This window comes from Lathyrus oleraceus, chromosome 5, assembly GCF_024323335.1.
Source record: "Lathyrus oleraceus cultivar Zhongwan6 chromosome 5, CAAS_Psat_ZW6_1.0, whole genome shotgun sequence".
Classification (NCBI taxonomy): Eukaryota; Viridiplantae; Streptophyta; class Magnoliopsida; order Fabales; family Fabaceae; genus Lathyrus; species Lathyrus oleraceus.
The window spans coordinates 528444956-528463504 of record NC_066583.1 but is presented as its reverse complement, the minus strand read 5'-3'; the positions used below and the strand labels follow the sequence as shown (position 1 = coordinate 528463504).

Here is an 18549-nt window from a genome sequence, read left to right as displayed (position 1 = left end):
AACATAGTAAGGGGTAGAGGTCAACAATTTTATTCCTAATTTTGAGGAAAACTCAACCAACTTTCGACCAGTTAAAACCGATATTTGATATGTGGTTATGGTATAAGGAATCCTGAATCTAAAGATGACGTGATTTTGTATAAAATTAATCACATCATATTGGTCGACGTTCACCCAAAGGCAGTGCTTCGACCCATTTGGTAATGTAGTCAATGCCTACTAATATGTACTTGTGACTTTTGGATGATGTCAACCTAATTTAACCTATCAATTCTAAAGCCCAGTCTCTAAAAGGCCAAGGTTTTAATATTGCATGAAGCTCACTGGTTGGGACATGCTGGATCCCTGTGGGATTTGACATTCCCGGCACCCTTCGCAAATTATATGCATTCTTTCAACATTGTGGGTCAATCCCCTCGTTGAAACAACAACAACTTTATTTTGTGGCCCGCTTGATGGGCGCCACATGATTCATTGTGAGCATTGAATATTGCCAGATAAGCTTTACTTTCGCTAAGACATTTAAGTAAAACATCTTCATAAGTATTTTTAAACAACTCGTTTCCAATGATAACTTAATTTAACACCCTATATCTGGTCTTTTGGTATGTTGTTCCCGTCGGATTCTTCAGGAACTCTATGATTGGTCTTCTCCAATCATCATTTGACAAATTGTCAATGGCAAAAGTTTTGAAGAAAAAAATTATGATGCAAATACCTAGGGAATCTGTCCTTACATCTAGGTGGATCTTACCTAACGGGAAATACAACGAGTACTCCGGAAGCACACACAAAATTAAATGCGTGTTATGACTTCGAGGAGCGATTAAAAAACATTGATCTTTGAAGTTCTTGAAGCTATCAACAAAAACTTCAAACCTTTCTTTGTTTGACAAAACAAGACCGGGTCTTACCTGCGCTCCACCTTGGCAAAAGTGCATTGCACATTGAATAAATGGAAGAAAAACTTCAGAGTCGGGATGCCACCCATGTCCTTACACCAGTGTGGAAATACTTTAGCATAAGCCCAACTCACTAGAGATATCTAAAAAGGAGAGATCTTGAGATGATTGAAAACCATCGCTTCAAAGTAGTTGAAGAGAAGTTTGAATCCCATCTTGGAGAACAAGAAGTCGTGAAGAGGCATCAAACATACATCAAAGGAATAATATCCTCTTATTAGTGTCTATGTGAGAGACTGACTCGTCAAATGAAGGCCCCACATCCAAGTAAGCATTTTCAAACCTACTTTCCTCGCTAAAAATGAAGGTCGTACTCAATACCCCTCTTTAAGCCTAGTGATATCGATCAACATCAGTGGGAAGTTTGAGATTTTTACGCCCCTCCGTACCATTTCCTATTCAGTTTCAATAAATAAAAACTCATGACCATGATGCTAGAGTGTGGATGGGATTCAAGATATCTCATTATCTTGTCATCTTTAGGTTCTCGATCGTTTATAGCCCTAAAAGTCTTAATATAAATATGAACCCTATAGTTACCCTAGTAATCCTCAACTTTTTTGGAGTTCAACACATGTACTTTAGAGGAAATGAAACCACAACCAGCCTCCCTAATGTCAAGCTTAAATGGGTTAGCCTCATATCCTCCTCCACGAGATCCTCTACACCCTTGTGATCCTGAGGACCCCTAAATTCATTATCACTATCATCAGAACTCCTCCTAGAGTAAGAATTATCACTAAACTGTATAGCATTTCCAAGGGGGTATAACCGCTAGAGGAACCACATCCATCACCTTCTGGTTAATCATTCCAGTGCGCGAGGAAACATCGCTTATTTCATCCTTCCTTAACAAGTCCATAAAATTCATGTTTGGGTTTTTTAGTTTGGTCATAGCCAAAGAAAGAATAAGAAAAACAATAATGGGATAAAAAGATGGAGAAATATTACCTTAGACAATTGCAAAGTTGGAAGCATATAAAACGATGAGCAAACCACTTAACAACTTAGAACGGCGAAAGAATGCTAGATCGAGGAAGAACACATGCACAAACAAATCAATCAGTATCGCTTGAATCCAAGAAAGAACGAATGGAAACTTGTGAGAAGTAAAATGTTTGAGCACGAAGATGAAAGAATCGTTTGTAACGAGGGACCAACCTTATATAAGAAGACGAATGGGACATATCTATAACCCATAATGAAGTACGACTTAGAAGATGAAACAAACGGTGGAAAATCAATCTTGAGATCACAATGGCACTCGAATGCACATAACACTCTAAATAACAATGCCACTCAATACTGTAGGGACCTGGAGCCACGTGTAGAAATAACGCAAAAAAGTATTTTAGTGACGAGACTGACATTTAATGCATATGTTCTCAAGGGTACCCATTCCTAATCAACAAGCTTATCCACTTCCACCCCTGCCAAGCAAGGGATCTCCCAAGGAGCACAATACGACAATAGAGGGCAACCTGACAACCTCAATCCTTGCCTTATCAAGTAACAACAAAGACTTTGGAGTAACTGTTTCGGGTCGACCAAAGGCCCATAGCGGCATGACCAATTATGAAGACCTCATCCAAAACTTCACAAAGTAGAACAAATGGACACGTGGAGCTTCCTCGAGACACATGATACTTGATCCCAACTCCCCAAACATTTCATGTCGTTAGATACGATCAAACGACTTCATGCCTCATACACCGAAATAGATGAAAGTGGTTTCAAACAAATGTCGTATATAAACCTCATCACGCACCGATTACAATTATTATCTCTTTCTCACTCTTAAACTATATTTCTAAAACTTCACTTCTTGAACATTATAATATATATTCTGTAGGTCCTCCCGCTCTTCCATACCTAAATCTCTCTCCGCCGTATAGGAAGAATTCATTCCTTCATCCCACGTATTTCTCGTACCATCCCGAAACATGTTACTTATTCATATTTATTAAAAACATCGGAATTCACCTAAATAAATTAACTTTAAAAAAATGAAACTAGATAATGGCGCGAAAGAGGGAGTTTCAAAGTGTTACTTCTACAAATGATAGAAAAAAGAATATAGAATTTGGGATACACAAAGAAAAAGTCACAACATTTGAAAGCAAAACGTGATTATGCTAATTACAACATAACTTCCTTTTATCTTTCACGTACATTAATCGGCGCCGTTAGCTTAGCGTAATTCGAGGCCCACATTTTAAGGATAATAGCCCTCCAAATGGCGCCATTTACGCCTCTTCTTTTCATGCTAATGTTGACACAAAAAATGATTAAAAAACAATTAGGAATAATACTTGTATCTTAGGGGATTGTGTTAAATGTCTCCCCAAACAGGTTTTAGGGGTTTACATTTTGGAGCATAAAGTAAATCACATGAAAAACATAATGAGAGGATTAAGTCATGTGTGTTTTGAAACTTTGATGTTATATGGTCCCATTTTCATGTACTTTCATCATTTTAAACATGTCATGTCATCATAGGATTGTTTATTAAATATTTATAATTGGTTTGTGGTACAAATACTATAATATCAATAAAACCTTTTTTTTAATGCTTTTGCTCTTATTATCTAAGATGATGAAAATAATATAGAAAAAGGAAATAGTATAAATTTAAAATACAAGTGTTCAATTCTCAAGGTTTGGTCATGATAACTATAACTGTTTACCAAACTACAATAAACCAAGAACAAAATTGGTGACAATAAGATTTATTGGAAGACGGTTTCAAACTTTCTTTGATTTGTAGCAAATGTCTTGATAAGATTCACAATTTACTTGCCATTTTAAAATCCCCATGCAACGACATTACTTTAATATCTTAGAAAATGTCATATTGAATTGTTAATTAATATCTTAGAAAATGTCATATTGAATTGTTAATTAGGGTAGAAGAGACTTAGACTAAAACAGATACTAGTACTCAAGTAATCCCATGTCTTATAATTATAATAATATTTTTACTTTTTTTTTCTTGTTCCGTAATAATTTGACTACTTTAGAAAAATAATTAGCATATAATATTTTTTTTTATAAAAGTATATTTATTTAAAGATGTCAATAAAATCGGCTCTTAGACCAATTTTATAGACATGAATTTCGATTAGTTTAAGTACTCTAATCAGTTAACACAATATGTAATCCGTTACAGTAAGAGTATTTTTACTTATGGACGGAAGAATAAGGCAAAATTTCGAGGATGTAATCAGTTAGCATATGAGGTTAATCGATTATTACTAAAGGCGTTTTATTTTTAGTGTCAGCCGTAATCGGTTAACGATTTTGTGTAACCGGTTATAGGTCAGAGGTTTTGCATTTTTCAGTTATGTACTTATATTTTAGGTTCCAATTATTTTGTAAGACTTGTATAAATATTTTGGAGACATTCTCATCTCAATCTAATGTGAATATAATTTCTCACCCTTAATTATCTTTTTATCTCGATTTTCCTCTTTCACTCTCCACATTCCAATTTTCACCACCATTGTTCATCAATCTTATGGTTCAGAGTTCCAAGATTTAACATCAAGAGTCTGGTTCTAATTCACAAACACCTAGTCTGCAACATAAATTCTGTCTCCAATTAAAAAAATCCTTGCAAACCTACCTATCCTTGATGCGAAGATGCAACGACTGCACAACAAGCAACACATAAGGAAAAGAATAAGAAAGATTTCAAGGCGTTGTTTTTTATCCATCATTGTGTTGATGGTGACAACTTTGAGAAAGTTGGTGATTGCAAATCGTCAAAGCAAGCATGAGAAATCTTAGAGAAGGCATATGCAGGGACTGATAAGGCGAAGGTGGTGAAGTTACAACTTACAAGCGTCAACTTGAATTGATTCAAATGAAAGAAAAGGAGACAATCAACGATTTCACAACGAGAATCACTCAGTTGGTGAATCAAGTGAAGACATATGGAGAAACAGTCACATAGCAGTATGTTGTCGCGAAAATCTTGCGTTCTTTAAAATCAAGATTTGACAATATGGTTGTAGCAATTAAGGAATCGAAGGCAAATCCCAAGGGTGAGATAATAAAGCATAAGAATTTATTTATGCTATGAAGGAGGATCTGGAATCAATTGAGAAGAACAATACTTGAGAGTTAGTTGATTTATCGAATGGAAAAAAGTCAATTGGTGTGAAATGGATATTTGAAGTGAAGGCAAATCCCAAGGGCGAGATAATCAAGCATAAGGCTCGATTAGTTGCAAATGCATTCTTGCAAAGAGAAGGCATAGACTTTGAAGAGGTATTTGCACCAGTTTCTAGGATTGAAACCATTAGGCTAGTTATTGGTATTACAAATAACAACAGTTGGTCCATCTACCAAATGGACGTCAAATATGCATATTTGAACAGACCGCTTGAAAAGGAGGTGTATGTAGAATGATCCCCTTGTTTTGTTGTGAGAAACCAAGAGATAAAGTTCCACAAGTTGAAGAAAGTGTTATATGGTTTGAAGCAATCTCTAAGAGCTTGGAACAAAATAATAGATGGTTTCCTAAATGAGGTTGACTTCAAGAAATGTGTATCCGAGCATGGCTTGTTTGTGATGACAGATACAAGTGAATGAGTGATTATCCTTTGTATATATGTAGACGACTTGTTGATAATGGGTAGCAACAGAAAGTGTATTTCTAAGGTCAAGGGTGAACTTATGACAAAATTTAAGATGACTGACCTTGTCCTCATGACATACTTCTTTAGCATTGAGTTCCACAAGTCCAAAAGGGGATTACTCATGCACCAAAGAAGATATGTGCTTGAGATATTGAAGAAGTTTGAAATGGAGCATTGTAATGCTGCCATTATCCCAGCTGAACCGAGACTACAGTTTTTGAAGAATGAGAATGAGAAAGATGTTGATCCAACTCAGTATAGGAGGTTGATTGAATCCTTATGTTATTTGTTCAATAAGCGGCCAACCTTGGCGTTTAGTGTCAGTATTGTGAGTAGATTCATGGGGAGACCGAAGGTATCTCACTTGGCAGCAGTCAAGAGGATCCTAAGATATGTCAAAGGTCTTGTTGGTTGTAGAATTCTCTTTCCCACAACGGATACGGGCAAAAAATGCAATTTTCTCGATTTTACCTATTCCAATTAGTGCGAAGATAAAGATTATCGAAAGTCTACAACTTGATACATCTTTATGTTTGGTGGAGCACCAATCTCATGGTGTTCGAAGAAGAAACCAGTAGTTGCACTCTCGTCTTGTGAGGCAGAGTACATTGTTATTTCGTTATATGCATACCAAGTTGTATGACTTATAAATCTATTAGAGAAGCTAGGTTACAATAAAGGTGAGGCTGTTACACTCCTGGTTGATAATGTTTTCGCGATTAATCTTACTAAGAACCCAATTGTATATGGGAGGAACAAGAATATTGAGAAGATGTTTCAGTACTTGAGGAAGCTTGTTAGTGAATCAACGTTAAGATTGGAATATTGCAGAAGTGAAGACCAAGTGGCTGATTTGTTGACTAAGGGAGTCACAAATGATGTGCTCAAGAGGTTGAAGATGAACACGAGCATGTAAGACTTGGAACACTTGAATTAAGATGGTGTGTTAAAAGCATTTTGAGTATTTCAAGTGTTGTAACTAGTTAACACGGGGGGTATAACCGGTTATAACAAAAGTATTTTCACTTCTAGATTGAAGAACAAGGAAAATCTTCGAGGGTGTAATTGGTTAACATCTGAGATTAACCGGTTACCACTGAAGGTGTTTTATTTTTAGTGTCAGCTGTAACCGATTAACGTTTTGGTATAATCGGTTACAAACCTGTGTTTTTGCATTTTTCAGTCATGTACTTTTATGTTTTAGGTCCCAATCATTTTGTAAAACTTATATAATTGCCTTTGAGGCATTCTCATATCAATGTAACGTGGATATCACTTCTCACCTTCAATTATCTCTTTATCTCTCAATTTTCTTCTTTCACTTTTCACATTTTAATTTTCTCAACCATTATTCACTAATCTTTTAGTTCAAAGTTCCAACAAATCTGATTATCAAATTTACTAAGATACAAATCAAATAAGATTGAGACAATATACATATAAAATGTCGAGTTAGTCTCAAAATAAGTCACTAATACAAAATATTTATTTCAAAAAAAGAATAAATTTAATAAATTTTTTAGTCATAAAACATAAGTTATAGAATTTAGAAATCAAATACATCTTATAAAGAAAATAGTCACATTTAAATGTCTACACGTGATTATAAAGAAAAATATTTGCATCTTATATTAATAGAAATAATATTAAAGAAAAATATTTAGGGCGAGACATGTACTTCAATAATTAACAAGATTGTTGAATTTGTCTTAGAATGGATTATAATATCATGTCGTTTATCACCTCTATTGATAAATTTAGAAACAAATATGTAAAAGTAACAAAAGTTTTGAACAAATTTACAATGCATATGTTTAAACAATTCTTGGATCCTCATTCATTGTCCATATTTATTTCCAACGTGAAAATTGTGAAATAACAATTAATAGCATCATCCTAAACACACGTTTGTAGCAACAAATACTCGTGTTACAACTACTTTTCTTAATATTTCTAAATTATATTAGAGTATTACACTAAAGTTATATATAAAGTAATAATTATCTAAAAATAGTCTCACTTGTAATATAATTTATTTATTTTTTCAAAAAAAATTGTACCTGAATTTCACATTTTAAAAATAAATATATGAGATGTCACGAGTTCGAACCAATGTATGTTTATGTCCGGTCAACTTAAGGAGTCTTAATTATTTTTAATTATATTATTTAATTAATATTTATTTATATCAATTTTTAATTAGGACAATGCTAACTTATATCCTAAGTGCACAAAATAAGAACTAAAGAAAGTAATTTTATGTTGGAAATTGTGCATTCATTTTAATAAAGGTATAAAATTAAATTTATAATTGATTTTTTCAATACAAACTTTTTACATGTGGGTGTCTTATCTTGTGCCCCTAGGACACAAGTTAACATTACCCTTTTAATTATTATCATCATCATGAGAATATATCTTTCATTAATAAGAATAATTTAATATAATCATACGTCTTTTACTTTTATTTATCTATCATCTTTTATTTTAATTTAAAAAAATAAATTTATAAATATTAATAATATATTTACATTAATACATAAATATAAACAAATTCGATTGTCACATATTAAATTTATTTAATCCAACTAACTATTATATTTTATTAATATGCGTGGAATCATCTAAAGTTATTTTGAAATGGAACAAGTACATAAGTTTTTTATAATAAAAAAATTCTTTGAGAAACCTTGATTTACGCCAATTGATTGATATTTTTTTTTCCATTATAAAAAGGGTAGCACATAACTCATTTTGCTTCAACCAAGAAGTCATCAAAAAGCAAATTCCAAAGCAAGAAAAGCACTTTAGTGTTGATTCTGCAAAAGGGTCACACACAACACAACCATTAAACATGATGAAAACTTCACTTCTTTTCTTGTTACTTATCATCACATGTTTGTTGGTTGTTGAAAATGTTGAATGCAAACCAAATTACAGAGAAGCTTTGGCAAAATCTTTGCTGTTTTTTCAAGGTCAGAGGTCAGGAAAACTCCCTCCTGATCAACAAATCAAATGGAGATCCAATTCTGGTCTCTCTGATGGTCTTCAAGACAATGTAATGTACTTCTTTTTCCTTTTCACTCTATTAAGGTTGTTTTTCTTGTTTTTCACTCTATTAAGGTTGTTTTTCATTCTATTAAGGTTGTTTTTCGCTTTGATAATTCGAGTTCAAATTTATTGAAAATGAGAATGATATTCATTTAAATTTTTTTTAGCCATTTTGAAACGGAAGGAATATTAAGTATTGATATTATTCCATTAAGAAAAACAAGTTATTTATATTATGGCAATGTTTTAAAAATCAAATCAAATTAATCGGTTTAATAGGTTAATCGAAAAACTGAAAATTTGTCAGTTTTTTTGTTATATTTTTTCTTTTTTAATTATTTTTTAAATATTTTTTTTGTTTATGCAAAGTTTTAAAATTTGGATAGGTTGAATAATTGTGGTTCAACTTGTTTTTTTTAATATTTTAAAATTATTATTATTTATTATTATTATTTTATTTTCTTAGTTATTTATTGTTCATTTGGTATTTATCTTATCTAATACTTGCTATATTTGATTTATTATTTAAATATTGCAAAAGTATGTTTCTTTTGGAGCCAACATAATAAGTTTGAAAATTTTGAATGTTGAACCAAACATAGCATGTATGTACCTTGCTGAACCTGTTACTTTTTGTTGACTTGTAGTTTTTGTTCTCTTCTGTATATGATACTACCTAGTTTCTTGAGTCATTTTCTCTTGGTTGTTGAGATGTTTTTTAATCACTTTTTTAATGCTTTAAAATCAATTATGTTCTGAAATGATTCTGTTCTGTACATTACTGAAAGATTCCAATTTTACAGTACAGAATAAAGACAAAAGTCAAATAATAAAGTTGGATTCAGTCTTTTTCTTTTGTCAATATTTAAAAAATTAGAAAATTCATATTAGTTTGTGTTTGGCTGTGACAAAAATTGATTTAAGTAAATTGATTATGGAGAATAGTTTCTGATTAGAAAGTGAGTTGAAAATAAAATTACTTATTTTGGATACATTTAAGAAAAAGTGAGTTGAAAATTAAATTTCAATATAAAAATTACGTTTAAACTCAAAAATTATAAATTGTAATTTAAAATATAATTAGTTATGAAGATATAATCAATTCTACTTTAAAAAGTGAATATATCAAAATCAATTCTACTTCTCTCAGAAGCTTCCAATCCTTGAAAAAAAACAAACTTTTCGTAGTTGTTTATAAGTTGTTTCCACAAGTTTGTCAAAAGTACTTACAGAAATAAGCTGAAAGAAGATTATAGACATAACTAAGTTATTTTTATAAGTAGATAAGTTCAAATAAGTCTTTCTAATTTTTGACTTATATTAAAGTGCTAAGACATTGTTTTTGTTTGGCACAGGTGGATTTAAGTGGAGGCTACTATGATGCAGGAGACAATGTGAAATTCAATTTTCCAATGGCATTCACAACAACAATGCTATCATGGAGCACAATTGAATATGGTAAAAGAATGGGACCTCAAATGAAAGAAGCACGAGCCGCGATTCGCTACGCCGCCGATTATTTCCTCAAGTGCGCAACATCAACACCCGGAAGACTTTATGTCGGTGTCGGAGATCCAAACGTCGATCACAAATGCTGGGAAAGACCGGAAGATATGGATACTGTTAGAACTGTTTATTATGTATCTTCGAAGAATCCCGGTTCTGATGTTGCTGCTGAAACTGCTGCAGCACTTGCTGCAGCTTCTATTGTTTTCAGAAAAGTTGATCCATCTTATTCTAAGCTTTTGTTGAGAACTTCACAGAAGGTTTATCAGTTTGCTTTGCAGTATCAAGGTTCATATAGTAATTCACTCGGTTCCGCTGCTTGTCCGTTTTATTGCTCATATTCCGGATTCAAGGTAAACTTATTTTCAAGTTAGTCTCAACTTTCGAAAGCTAAGTTCTTATGCCATATCAATGTTGTTAAATAGTCGCTATAACGGCGCTATACCATTATAGCATAGTGGAATTTCGACAAACCGTTATTGTTCCGCAAAACACTATTTAGTAATCGCGCTATAGCACTATCGCATAGCAGAACTTTAACTATCTGCAATTGACAACATTGCATGCAGCTCATAATATCGGTCGTTGACTTGAGACTGAACGTCTCAAATCACACATTCATAAAATCAATTTTAAATAATCTCAGCCATTGATTTCGATCGGTTAGTCGAAACCAATAACTGCGTGACCTGATTAGTGAATGTGTTATTCTAATAAGGTTTATTTATTTTCAGGATGAACTATTGTGGGGAGCTGCATGGCTTTTTAGAGCAACAAATGCAGTTTACTATTACAAATTGGTGAAATCTTTGGGAGCTGATGATCAACCTGATATCTTCAGTTGGGACAACAAATATGCTGGTGCACATGTTCTTCTTTCAAAGGTAAGTTTCTCATTGTAAAAAAAAAACAATTTGTTAGTCGAAACTTCGTCTAACTCACTAGGTTTCTACGATTCTTGTTAATCGTTACTGCAGAGAGCATTGTTGAATGGCGATAAGAACTTTGACCAATATAGACAAGAAGCCGATAACTTTATGTGCAAGATCTTGCCTAACTCACCCTCTTCAACTACACAATATACACAAGGTTCAAACAATCGTTCTTCTGAATCACGACTTGATATCGATTTTGATAACAACCGTCATGATTACTAATATTCATGAATGTGCAGGAGGACTCATGTTCAAGTTACCTGAGAGCAATCTCCAATATGTGACAGCTATAACATTCTTGCTTACAACCTATTCAAAGTATATGTCAGCAACAAAACACACATTTAACTGCGGCAGCGTCTTCGTCACTCCGAATACCTTAAGATCCATAGCGAAAAGACAAGTAAATCTTATTCATTCGATCATATACTGACTTCAATATTCTCTTCTCCATTTTGTTGATAAATTTTGTTGTGAATTTTGAAATTTCAGGTAGACTACATATTAGGTGAAAATCCTCTAAGAATGTCTTATATGGTAGGTTATGGTCCATACTTCCCTAAGAGGATTCACCATAGAGGTTCTTCTTTGCCTTCACTATCGGTTCATCCACAAACCATAGGCTGTGATGGCGGTTTCAATCCGTTTTTCCATTCAATGAGCCCGAACCCTAACATATTGGTTGGAGCCATAGTTGGAGGTCCGAACCAGAACGACGGATTTCCGGATGATCGCGGTGATTACAGTCATTCCGAACCGGCCACTTACATCAATGGTGCTATTGTTGGACCTTTAGCATACTTTTCCGGAAACAAGTAATGTTAGATTTGACTTCGATAGCAAGGTTAAAACGAAACCTTGCTATCGAAGTATAGATATTGTCACTCGTCTATACCCAACTAAGGGATGTCCAGCAACTCAAAAATCAGATGGTGGACTATGAAGTGATCACTGATCAGTGTTAATTTTCAGTCTTCGATACAAAAAATATAACTTCTAGTAATCTTAAGTTTCATCCAACATGTTTACAATGTTTTACATTACATGGTTTTTTATGCACACAAAAAAAGACGGTATCCATGCTTGCAAATTTTCCTCTACATGTATAAGCATAACAACAAATCATGGACTAACGAGAAGTCATTATACTAATTTCCACTTCAATAATTAACAAGAAAAGTCAATCTAATTAATAGCTTTTGCGCTTCTGCTATTCATTTTCAAGAGCCACTCTAATCGCACTTTTTTTACCAGTAATGAAGTGTTCTTTGTCTAATCTAGTTTCCACAAAGCAATGTATTTGTTTTCTTAACAAGAAATAAAAATAAAAATGTGAGGACTATATTTTGGAAAGCAACAAAGCTAGCTCTTCATCAGATACCTTAACTTCGACGTACGATCCCAATGACTCAGCAAGTCTCGCAGCTAACTGATGTTTACACTGAAAAACGCAGACACACACAACACAGTGCAATGATAAGAATGTTTACAGTGAGGTTTTGAATATGAAGAAATAAAAGACAAGAAAGTATAAGGCTTACACAAAGTTGTTCCCCTCTGTTGACAACATCATAGAAGAAAGAATAACATGCACAAAAGTTTTCGGCAAAACACAGATACTCGTCTTTTTTCCGTGATTCGCCTGTAACCTAAATTTATGAAGAACGAGAGTATATTAATTTAAATCAAAAGCATCAATGACTCCTTACATTGCTATGAAAACTTGTGTAGCGACAACATTAAAAAAACAACAGATTTTAAAAACCAGAAACATAGTAATCAAGGTAGTCAAACTCGAGATCCTATGCAAGATCGGGTTAGGGTAATTAGATCGTGAATCGGGGTGAATCGGGGGATCGTAACACGGATAGTAAGATCCAACCAAATTTAAAAATTCACATATATTTTGAATATAGATTAATAATATGCATATGACACTACATAATATAAAAATAAAATTCAAATAACACTAAAATTACTTTTAAAAACTGAAATTTCATAGGATAATATTCATTAAAACTAATTCAAGACAATTCCAAAACACCACAACATTCAAAACAGTATCAAATAATAATTGAAAACTTATAAGAAAATGGGAGAAAGGTTCCAACAGCAGGGGGAGCAGTGAAAGCACCAACAACTAAAGTTCCAACAGCAGAACTTGAATCCATGAGAGAAAGGTTGAAATTTTTTTTAATAGAGATTGAAAGGTTATTTTTATCGTGAAAGAGAAGATAGAGAATGAAATATTGAGTGAGACAACGACTTTATTTAACGGGAGAGAGAGGAGAAATAGTTTAACTGAATAAATTGGAATGAATAAATATATTTTGGGAAGTTACCCTAATCATAATATATTTTGGTATATTTTGGGAAGTTGAATAAATTCATAATTATTTGGTGACTGAGTATTAATTACTCTTAATTATTATCATTTATCCTACTTATTAGGCTGAAAAGAATGGCGATTTTGGCCGTGCCTACCAAAAAAACGATTCTGATCATCCTCTGGCACGGTGGATAGTTGCAAGATCGTAAAATCGTACGATCCTACGAGTAGGATCGCGATTTTGACTACCATGATAGTAATATAGTCATATCTCTTAGCCAACAATTAGGCACAATTAAAGAAGTACCGGCGACACTGACATGTAGACACTTATAAATTGATTTTGACATGTTTCGATGTTTTCGAGTAGAATTTCATTTTCCTTTTAGAAATGATTCTAACTTAAAGTTGCTATTTGGAGCTTTTGTCTCTATATTTGATTTGTAGCCTCAAATTTATGGTTCAACTCACTTTTACTATATATACATTATTAGCTCCAAACATAAATCAATTCACATTCAACTCACTTTTATTATAATCAATTTTGCACAATCATTTCATTCAAAATCAATTGTTGTTGTCGCAAAATCAAACTCACAAAAAATTCAACCATATGTCAATGTTCGACCCAATCATACGTCAGACATGATCGAACATGGTACTAACAGGAAGACACCGATAAAGTTTATTCTAGAGATGTAAAATTGATTTTGACATATTTTGATGTTCTCGAGTAGAATTTGATTTTCCCTTCAGAAATAATTCTAACTCAGAAGTTTCTATCAGGAACTTTTGCCTCTAGAGTTTCCATGATTCCATCCAAATATAAATCAATTTACATCAACTCATTTTAATCAAAATCAACAATTGAAATGAATCCAAAATATGTTGAGTGAAAAAGACAATAAACAGAACATAACAAAGCAAGATAGGTTCAGAGTGAAACCTGAAAGATAAACCTTCCACTTGGTTCACCAGAAATTCTCTTAACACCTCTTTGATCCACTATTCTACTAGCTCCCTCAAAGTTCTTACCAAACAAAAAATGTAAACTGGATTTTTTACGAAAACATACAAATTTCAAACTCAATAACAATAACAATCTATGCTAAAAACTGATAAATTAGTAAAATGGAAGCATTATACTTACATATAAAGTTGATCATCATTCACTGTGACATGAAAACGAAATTAGGGTTCGAAATTTTGGATTGAAAAATGAATACACATTAATGTTATACCTGTATGTGTAGATTCAATTTCCTTCCACACTTTTTCTGCTACTAAATTACTTGCACTCATTCTCGATTTTCCAGTGACTACCCCCTTCAACAAAATAAAACTAATCGCAATAAATTGAAACGGTCCATTTTCTAGAAAACCAGACCGGGTTCATGTATGATTTATAAACCGGTCCGGGTTTTGAAAACCGGGTTATAAATCATAACAACAAGTAAGAACCCTAACCCTGTATCCCCAAATCAAATAGTGCAATTTTCACCTGTGATTCTTCTTTCTCGTGGAAAATTAGGAACTCCAAATCGCTTCTGCTTATCCTCAAATCGTGATTCTCGCTTCAATTTTCACCTGTTCTTATCATTGTTGAGGTAAAAAGTTGTTTAAGTTTTGATGTTGCTACGTTGTTGATAATTGATTGTTTTCATTGATATTGCTTTTGAAATTGTTCATAATTTTCAACCATATGTTTAGGATTACTTGCTTGAATTTTGAATATAATGGAAATTACTAGGTTTTTTTTTGGTTAAATATAGTACATTGAAGTGTTTCTACTGTATTATTCAGTGGCTAATTCGTTATGGAATAAATTATAATGAGAAATCTGAGTAAATAATTGATTTTAGAATTAAGTTTCATGTCATACATCTGCAGTTATTGAACCAATTTCGAGCAACTTTTCTACTTTTGATTTCATCGAAACTTTGACGTTGGTACTTTGAGCTAATGATTGACTACATTTCAATAATTAATGACTAATCATTGTATCAATGGTTACATTTCATTGCAATTTTGAAATTGTTTATTGTTTGATATGTCTTTGTCTAGTTGAATACTATGATATATTGATTGCAAATAATCGATTATATTTCAACCCTTAATCACTAATCTTATACCAATGGCTATTGCATACCAGACAGTTTGTTCAACTAGGTTTGGTTTAACAGAATGCAGAATATGAAAGAGGAAGAGGTTAACCGTTGTCAGATTCAGGAATGGTACCCGATTTTCAAATCTGTGTCCATCAAGACCTTAATTCATCAACTTCCTGAAGCTTTCGTTCAATACCTTCTTGACGACTCTGGACCCTTCCTATTGCCTGCTTCTGTCTTGAATGAAGATGCACTGCCGAATAGAATTCATAATCCTATTGATGAAGAAGATTTTCAGGTGTCTGAGGGGTCTGATGATGAATCGGAAGAATCTTCTCCACCACCTTCTTTTCCAGAACTCGAGTTGAAAGTTAAGGAATCCATCGAGTCTCTCGGGGGTGCGGTTTTTCCCAAGTTGAATTGGAGTGCTCCGAAAGATTCGGCTTGGATAAGTACTTCTGGCACTCTTCGCTGTACCACTTTCAGTGAGATTGCACTTCTGTTTCGAGCATCCGACTCATTAGTCCATGATTTGTGCCATGCTTATGATTCTTGCTCCGATAAACTTTCGTCAAGACCACATAATTTCTTCCTTGCTCTACGTAAATGGTATCCGTCCCTTAAGCCAGACATGGAATTTCGATGTTTTGTCCGGAATCAGAAATTAGTCGGAATTTCTCAGCGAGAGGTTACTACTTTTTATCCGGTTCTTCTCGAAACGAAGAATGATCTCTTATTACAGATTCAAGGATTTTTCAACAATTACGTGAGAACTAAATTTGAGTCGGAAAACTACACATTTGATGTTTACGTTACAAACGATGAGAGAGTAAAGATTGTGGATTTCAACACTTGGGGTGGATTTACATTGTCATTGTTGTTTACATGGGATGAATTAGAGCATATTCATAGTGAAGAAGGAAATGATGTGGAGTTTAGGATTGTCGAAGATCGCTGCGGTGTTAGGCCTGGCCTTAAAACAGCAGTTCCATATGATTACTTGGATACAAGTTCAGGAAGTGGTTGGGATCAATTTCTAAGAAATGCTGATGAAGAGTTAAAACAACAATTTAGGTTTACTGAAGCTGGTGCGTGATCATAAATTCTTGTTCACAATTATCAACTTTGACATAAATTCTTGTTCGCAATTATCAACTTTGACATAGAAATATAATAGTAGTATGTTATGCAACACTGGCCTTTTGGATTGAAGGCTTGTCTGACACTTGACACTGACCGACACCAACGCATGTTACACTTAATCACTTTCATTTTTTAAACTATCACCAGGAGTATCAATTTTATGTTTGATGTTCATGTTTTTGTCGGTCTTCATAGATAGTATGTTTTCTATTGAAATAATTCTTAGTTTGAGTTTTTTAACTAAGAAGGGGAGAGTAAGACCTATGTTTGAAAGAACTCTAACCCTATTACGGATGTTTCTGTCCTTTCACCTAAACCACTACACACCAGAGTCTAAAATTTGACATTTGCTTTTTCATGTTCTTTCTTTCTTATGTTTTAATAAAAGTGTTCTTTTTTAATATTTAATTAATTGTATAATAATTGATTTATTTAAACTTATTTCCGAGATGATTTAAGTAGTTTGTGTAGTTTATAAAGCTTTTAATTTCATTTTAGCATCATCACATAGTGGTAGCTTGTAAATATCTTTTCATACGTGTGATATTTATCTTTTTCAATACACTTTTAATTCTTTTACCGACCACTATTGATTACTGATTGTATTTATCTTTTTCAATACACTTTTAATTCTTTTACCGACTCATTATTCAATGTTTCCAATGATAAATTACCAAATTAGTAGGAACTTTATTAATTTTTATATTCAAAGAGAGTGAACAGTGTTATCTCAGAAACTAATTTCAAGTATATATATATATATATATATATATATATATATATATATATATATATATATATATATATATATATATATATATATATATATATATAAACCGTAAGTGTTTCAATTGAATTGCAAATGCATCAGAATGATCACTTTATTCGTAGGTTCCAATGCCTTTTTATAAGGAATACATAAAAAACTGTAAACAACTGCAAATCCTAAAATAAAACAGAAATTGACCTGCTCTAGCCTAAAGAATAGGTCTTTATTGGACAAACTAAAAAACTTACACAACAATCCCTCCCTTGAACTGAACTCGATCAAGAGTTTCAGTTCACAACTCTCATCCCAAAAGCTTCTCTGATTCTTTGAAATGATGTCATCTTCAAAGGCTTTGTCATTATGTCGGCCAGCTGCTCCTCGGTGCTGCAATAGACCAATTTAACGACACCTTCCTTTGTCAAATCTTTGAGAAAATGGTATCGGACTCTTATGTGCTTTGACTTCCTATGCATGACTGCATTATTTGACAACTTGATAGTGGACGTGTTATCGCAGAACAGAACCATCTCTTCATCTTGTTCATGCCCGATTTCTTTCAATATCCTCCTCATCCAAATGGCTTGACAAGCACATGTAGCTGCTGCTACATACTCTGCTTCAGTAGTTGACAGAGTTACGATTGGTTGCTTCCTTGAGGACCATGCCACAACTCCTCCACTCATCAAGAAAACATAGCCTGAGGTGCTCTTACTGTCATCCACATCTCCCGCATAGTTACTGTCGGTGTAGCCTAAGAGTTCACTCTTTCCTTCACGTTGATACCATATCCCAAATTCTAGAGTTCCCTTCAAGTACCTCATGATTCTTTTTGCAGTAGCAAAGTGCAACTCAGTGGGATTTGCCATAAAACGACTAATAAGACTTACCACAAACATCAGGTCAGGTCGGGTGGCTGTGAGATACATTAGGCTGCCCACCATTTGCTTATATAGCGTTGAGTCGACCTTCACACCAGCTTCATCTCGGCCAACCTTCTGTCCAGGAACTATCGGATTACAAACGGAGTTGTAATTTTGCATCCCAAACCTCTCGATCAACTCAGCAGCATATTTTCTTTGACATATAAAGATGCCATCAGCCTT

At 33.3% G+C, this 18549-nt stretch overlaps 3 protein-coding genes across 5 annotated transcripts; 2 read left to right on the top strand and 1 right to left on the bottom strand.

Annotated features, from left to right (window-relative positions):
• The first annotated feature begins 8345 nt into the window (after window positions 1-8345).
• LOC127086101 (endoglucanase 9) lies at window positions 8346-12135 on the top strand. Its single transcript, XM_051026796.1, has 6 exons — window positions 8346-8663; window positions 10012-10515; window positions 10897-11046; window positions 11140-11251; window positions 11337-11500; window positions 11590-12135. Exons 1-6 carry the CDS (start codon window positions 8460-8462, stop codon window positions 11914-11916), a joined length of 1461 nt encoding a protein of 486 aa, XP_050882753.1. The 5' UTR covers window positions 8346-8459; the 3' UTR covers window positions 11917-12135.
• A 107-nt stretch (window positions 12136-12242) lies between these two features.
• On the bottom strand, window positions 12243-15562 carry LOC127086103 (uncharacterized). Its single transcript, XM_051026800.1, has 6 exons — window positions 14928-15562; window positions 14668-14752; window positions 14577-14598; window positions 14373-14478; window positions 12639-12746; window positions 12243-12538 (listed from the first exon to the last, which is right to left on the bottom strand). The coding sequence occupies exons 2-6, from the start codon at window positions 14726-14728 to the stop codon at window positions 12437-12439; spliced, it is 399 nt and encodes a 132-aa protein (XP_050882757.1). The 5' UTR covers window positions 14729-14752; window positions 14928-15562; the 3' UTR covers window positions 12243-12436.
• On the top strand, window positions 14498-16817 carry LOC127086102 (uncharacterized). Of its 3 annotated transcripts, none has more exons than XM_051026799.1 (2): window positions 14498-15033; window positions 15610-16817. In XM_051026799.1, exon 2 carries the CDS (start codon window positions 15611-15613, stop codon window positions 16628-16630), a length of 1020 nt encoding a protein of 339 aa, XP_050882756.1. In that variant the 5' UTR covers window positions 14498-15033; window position 15610; the 3' UTR covers window positions 16631-16817. The 3 variants fall into 3 exon arrangements, with proteins under 3 accessions (XP_050882756.1, XP_050882755.1, XP_050882754.1); XM_051026798.1 differs by having other exon boundaries at window positions 14528-15033; window positions 15583-16817; XM_051026797.1 differs by having other exon boundaries at window positions 14617-15033; window positions 15579-16817.
• Window positions 16818-18549: the final 1732 nt, after the last annotated feature.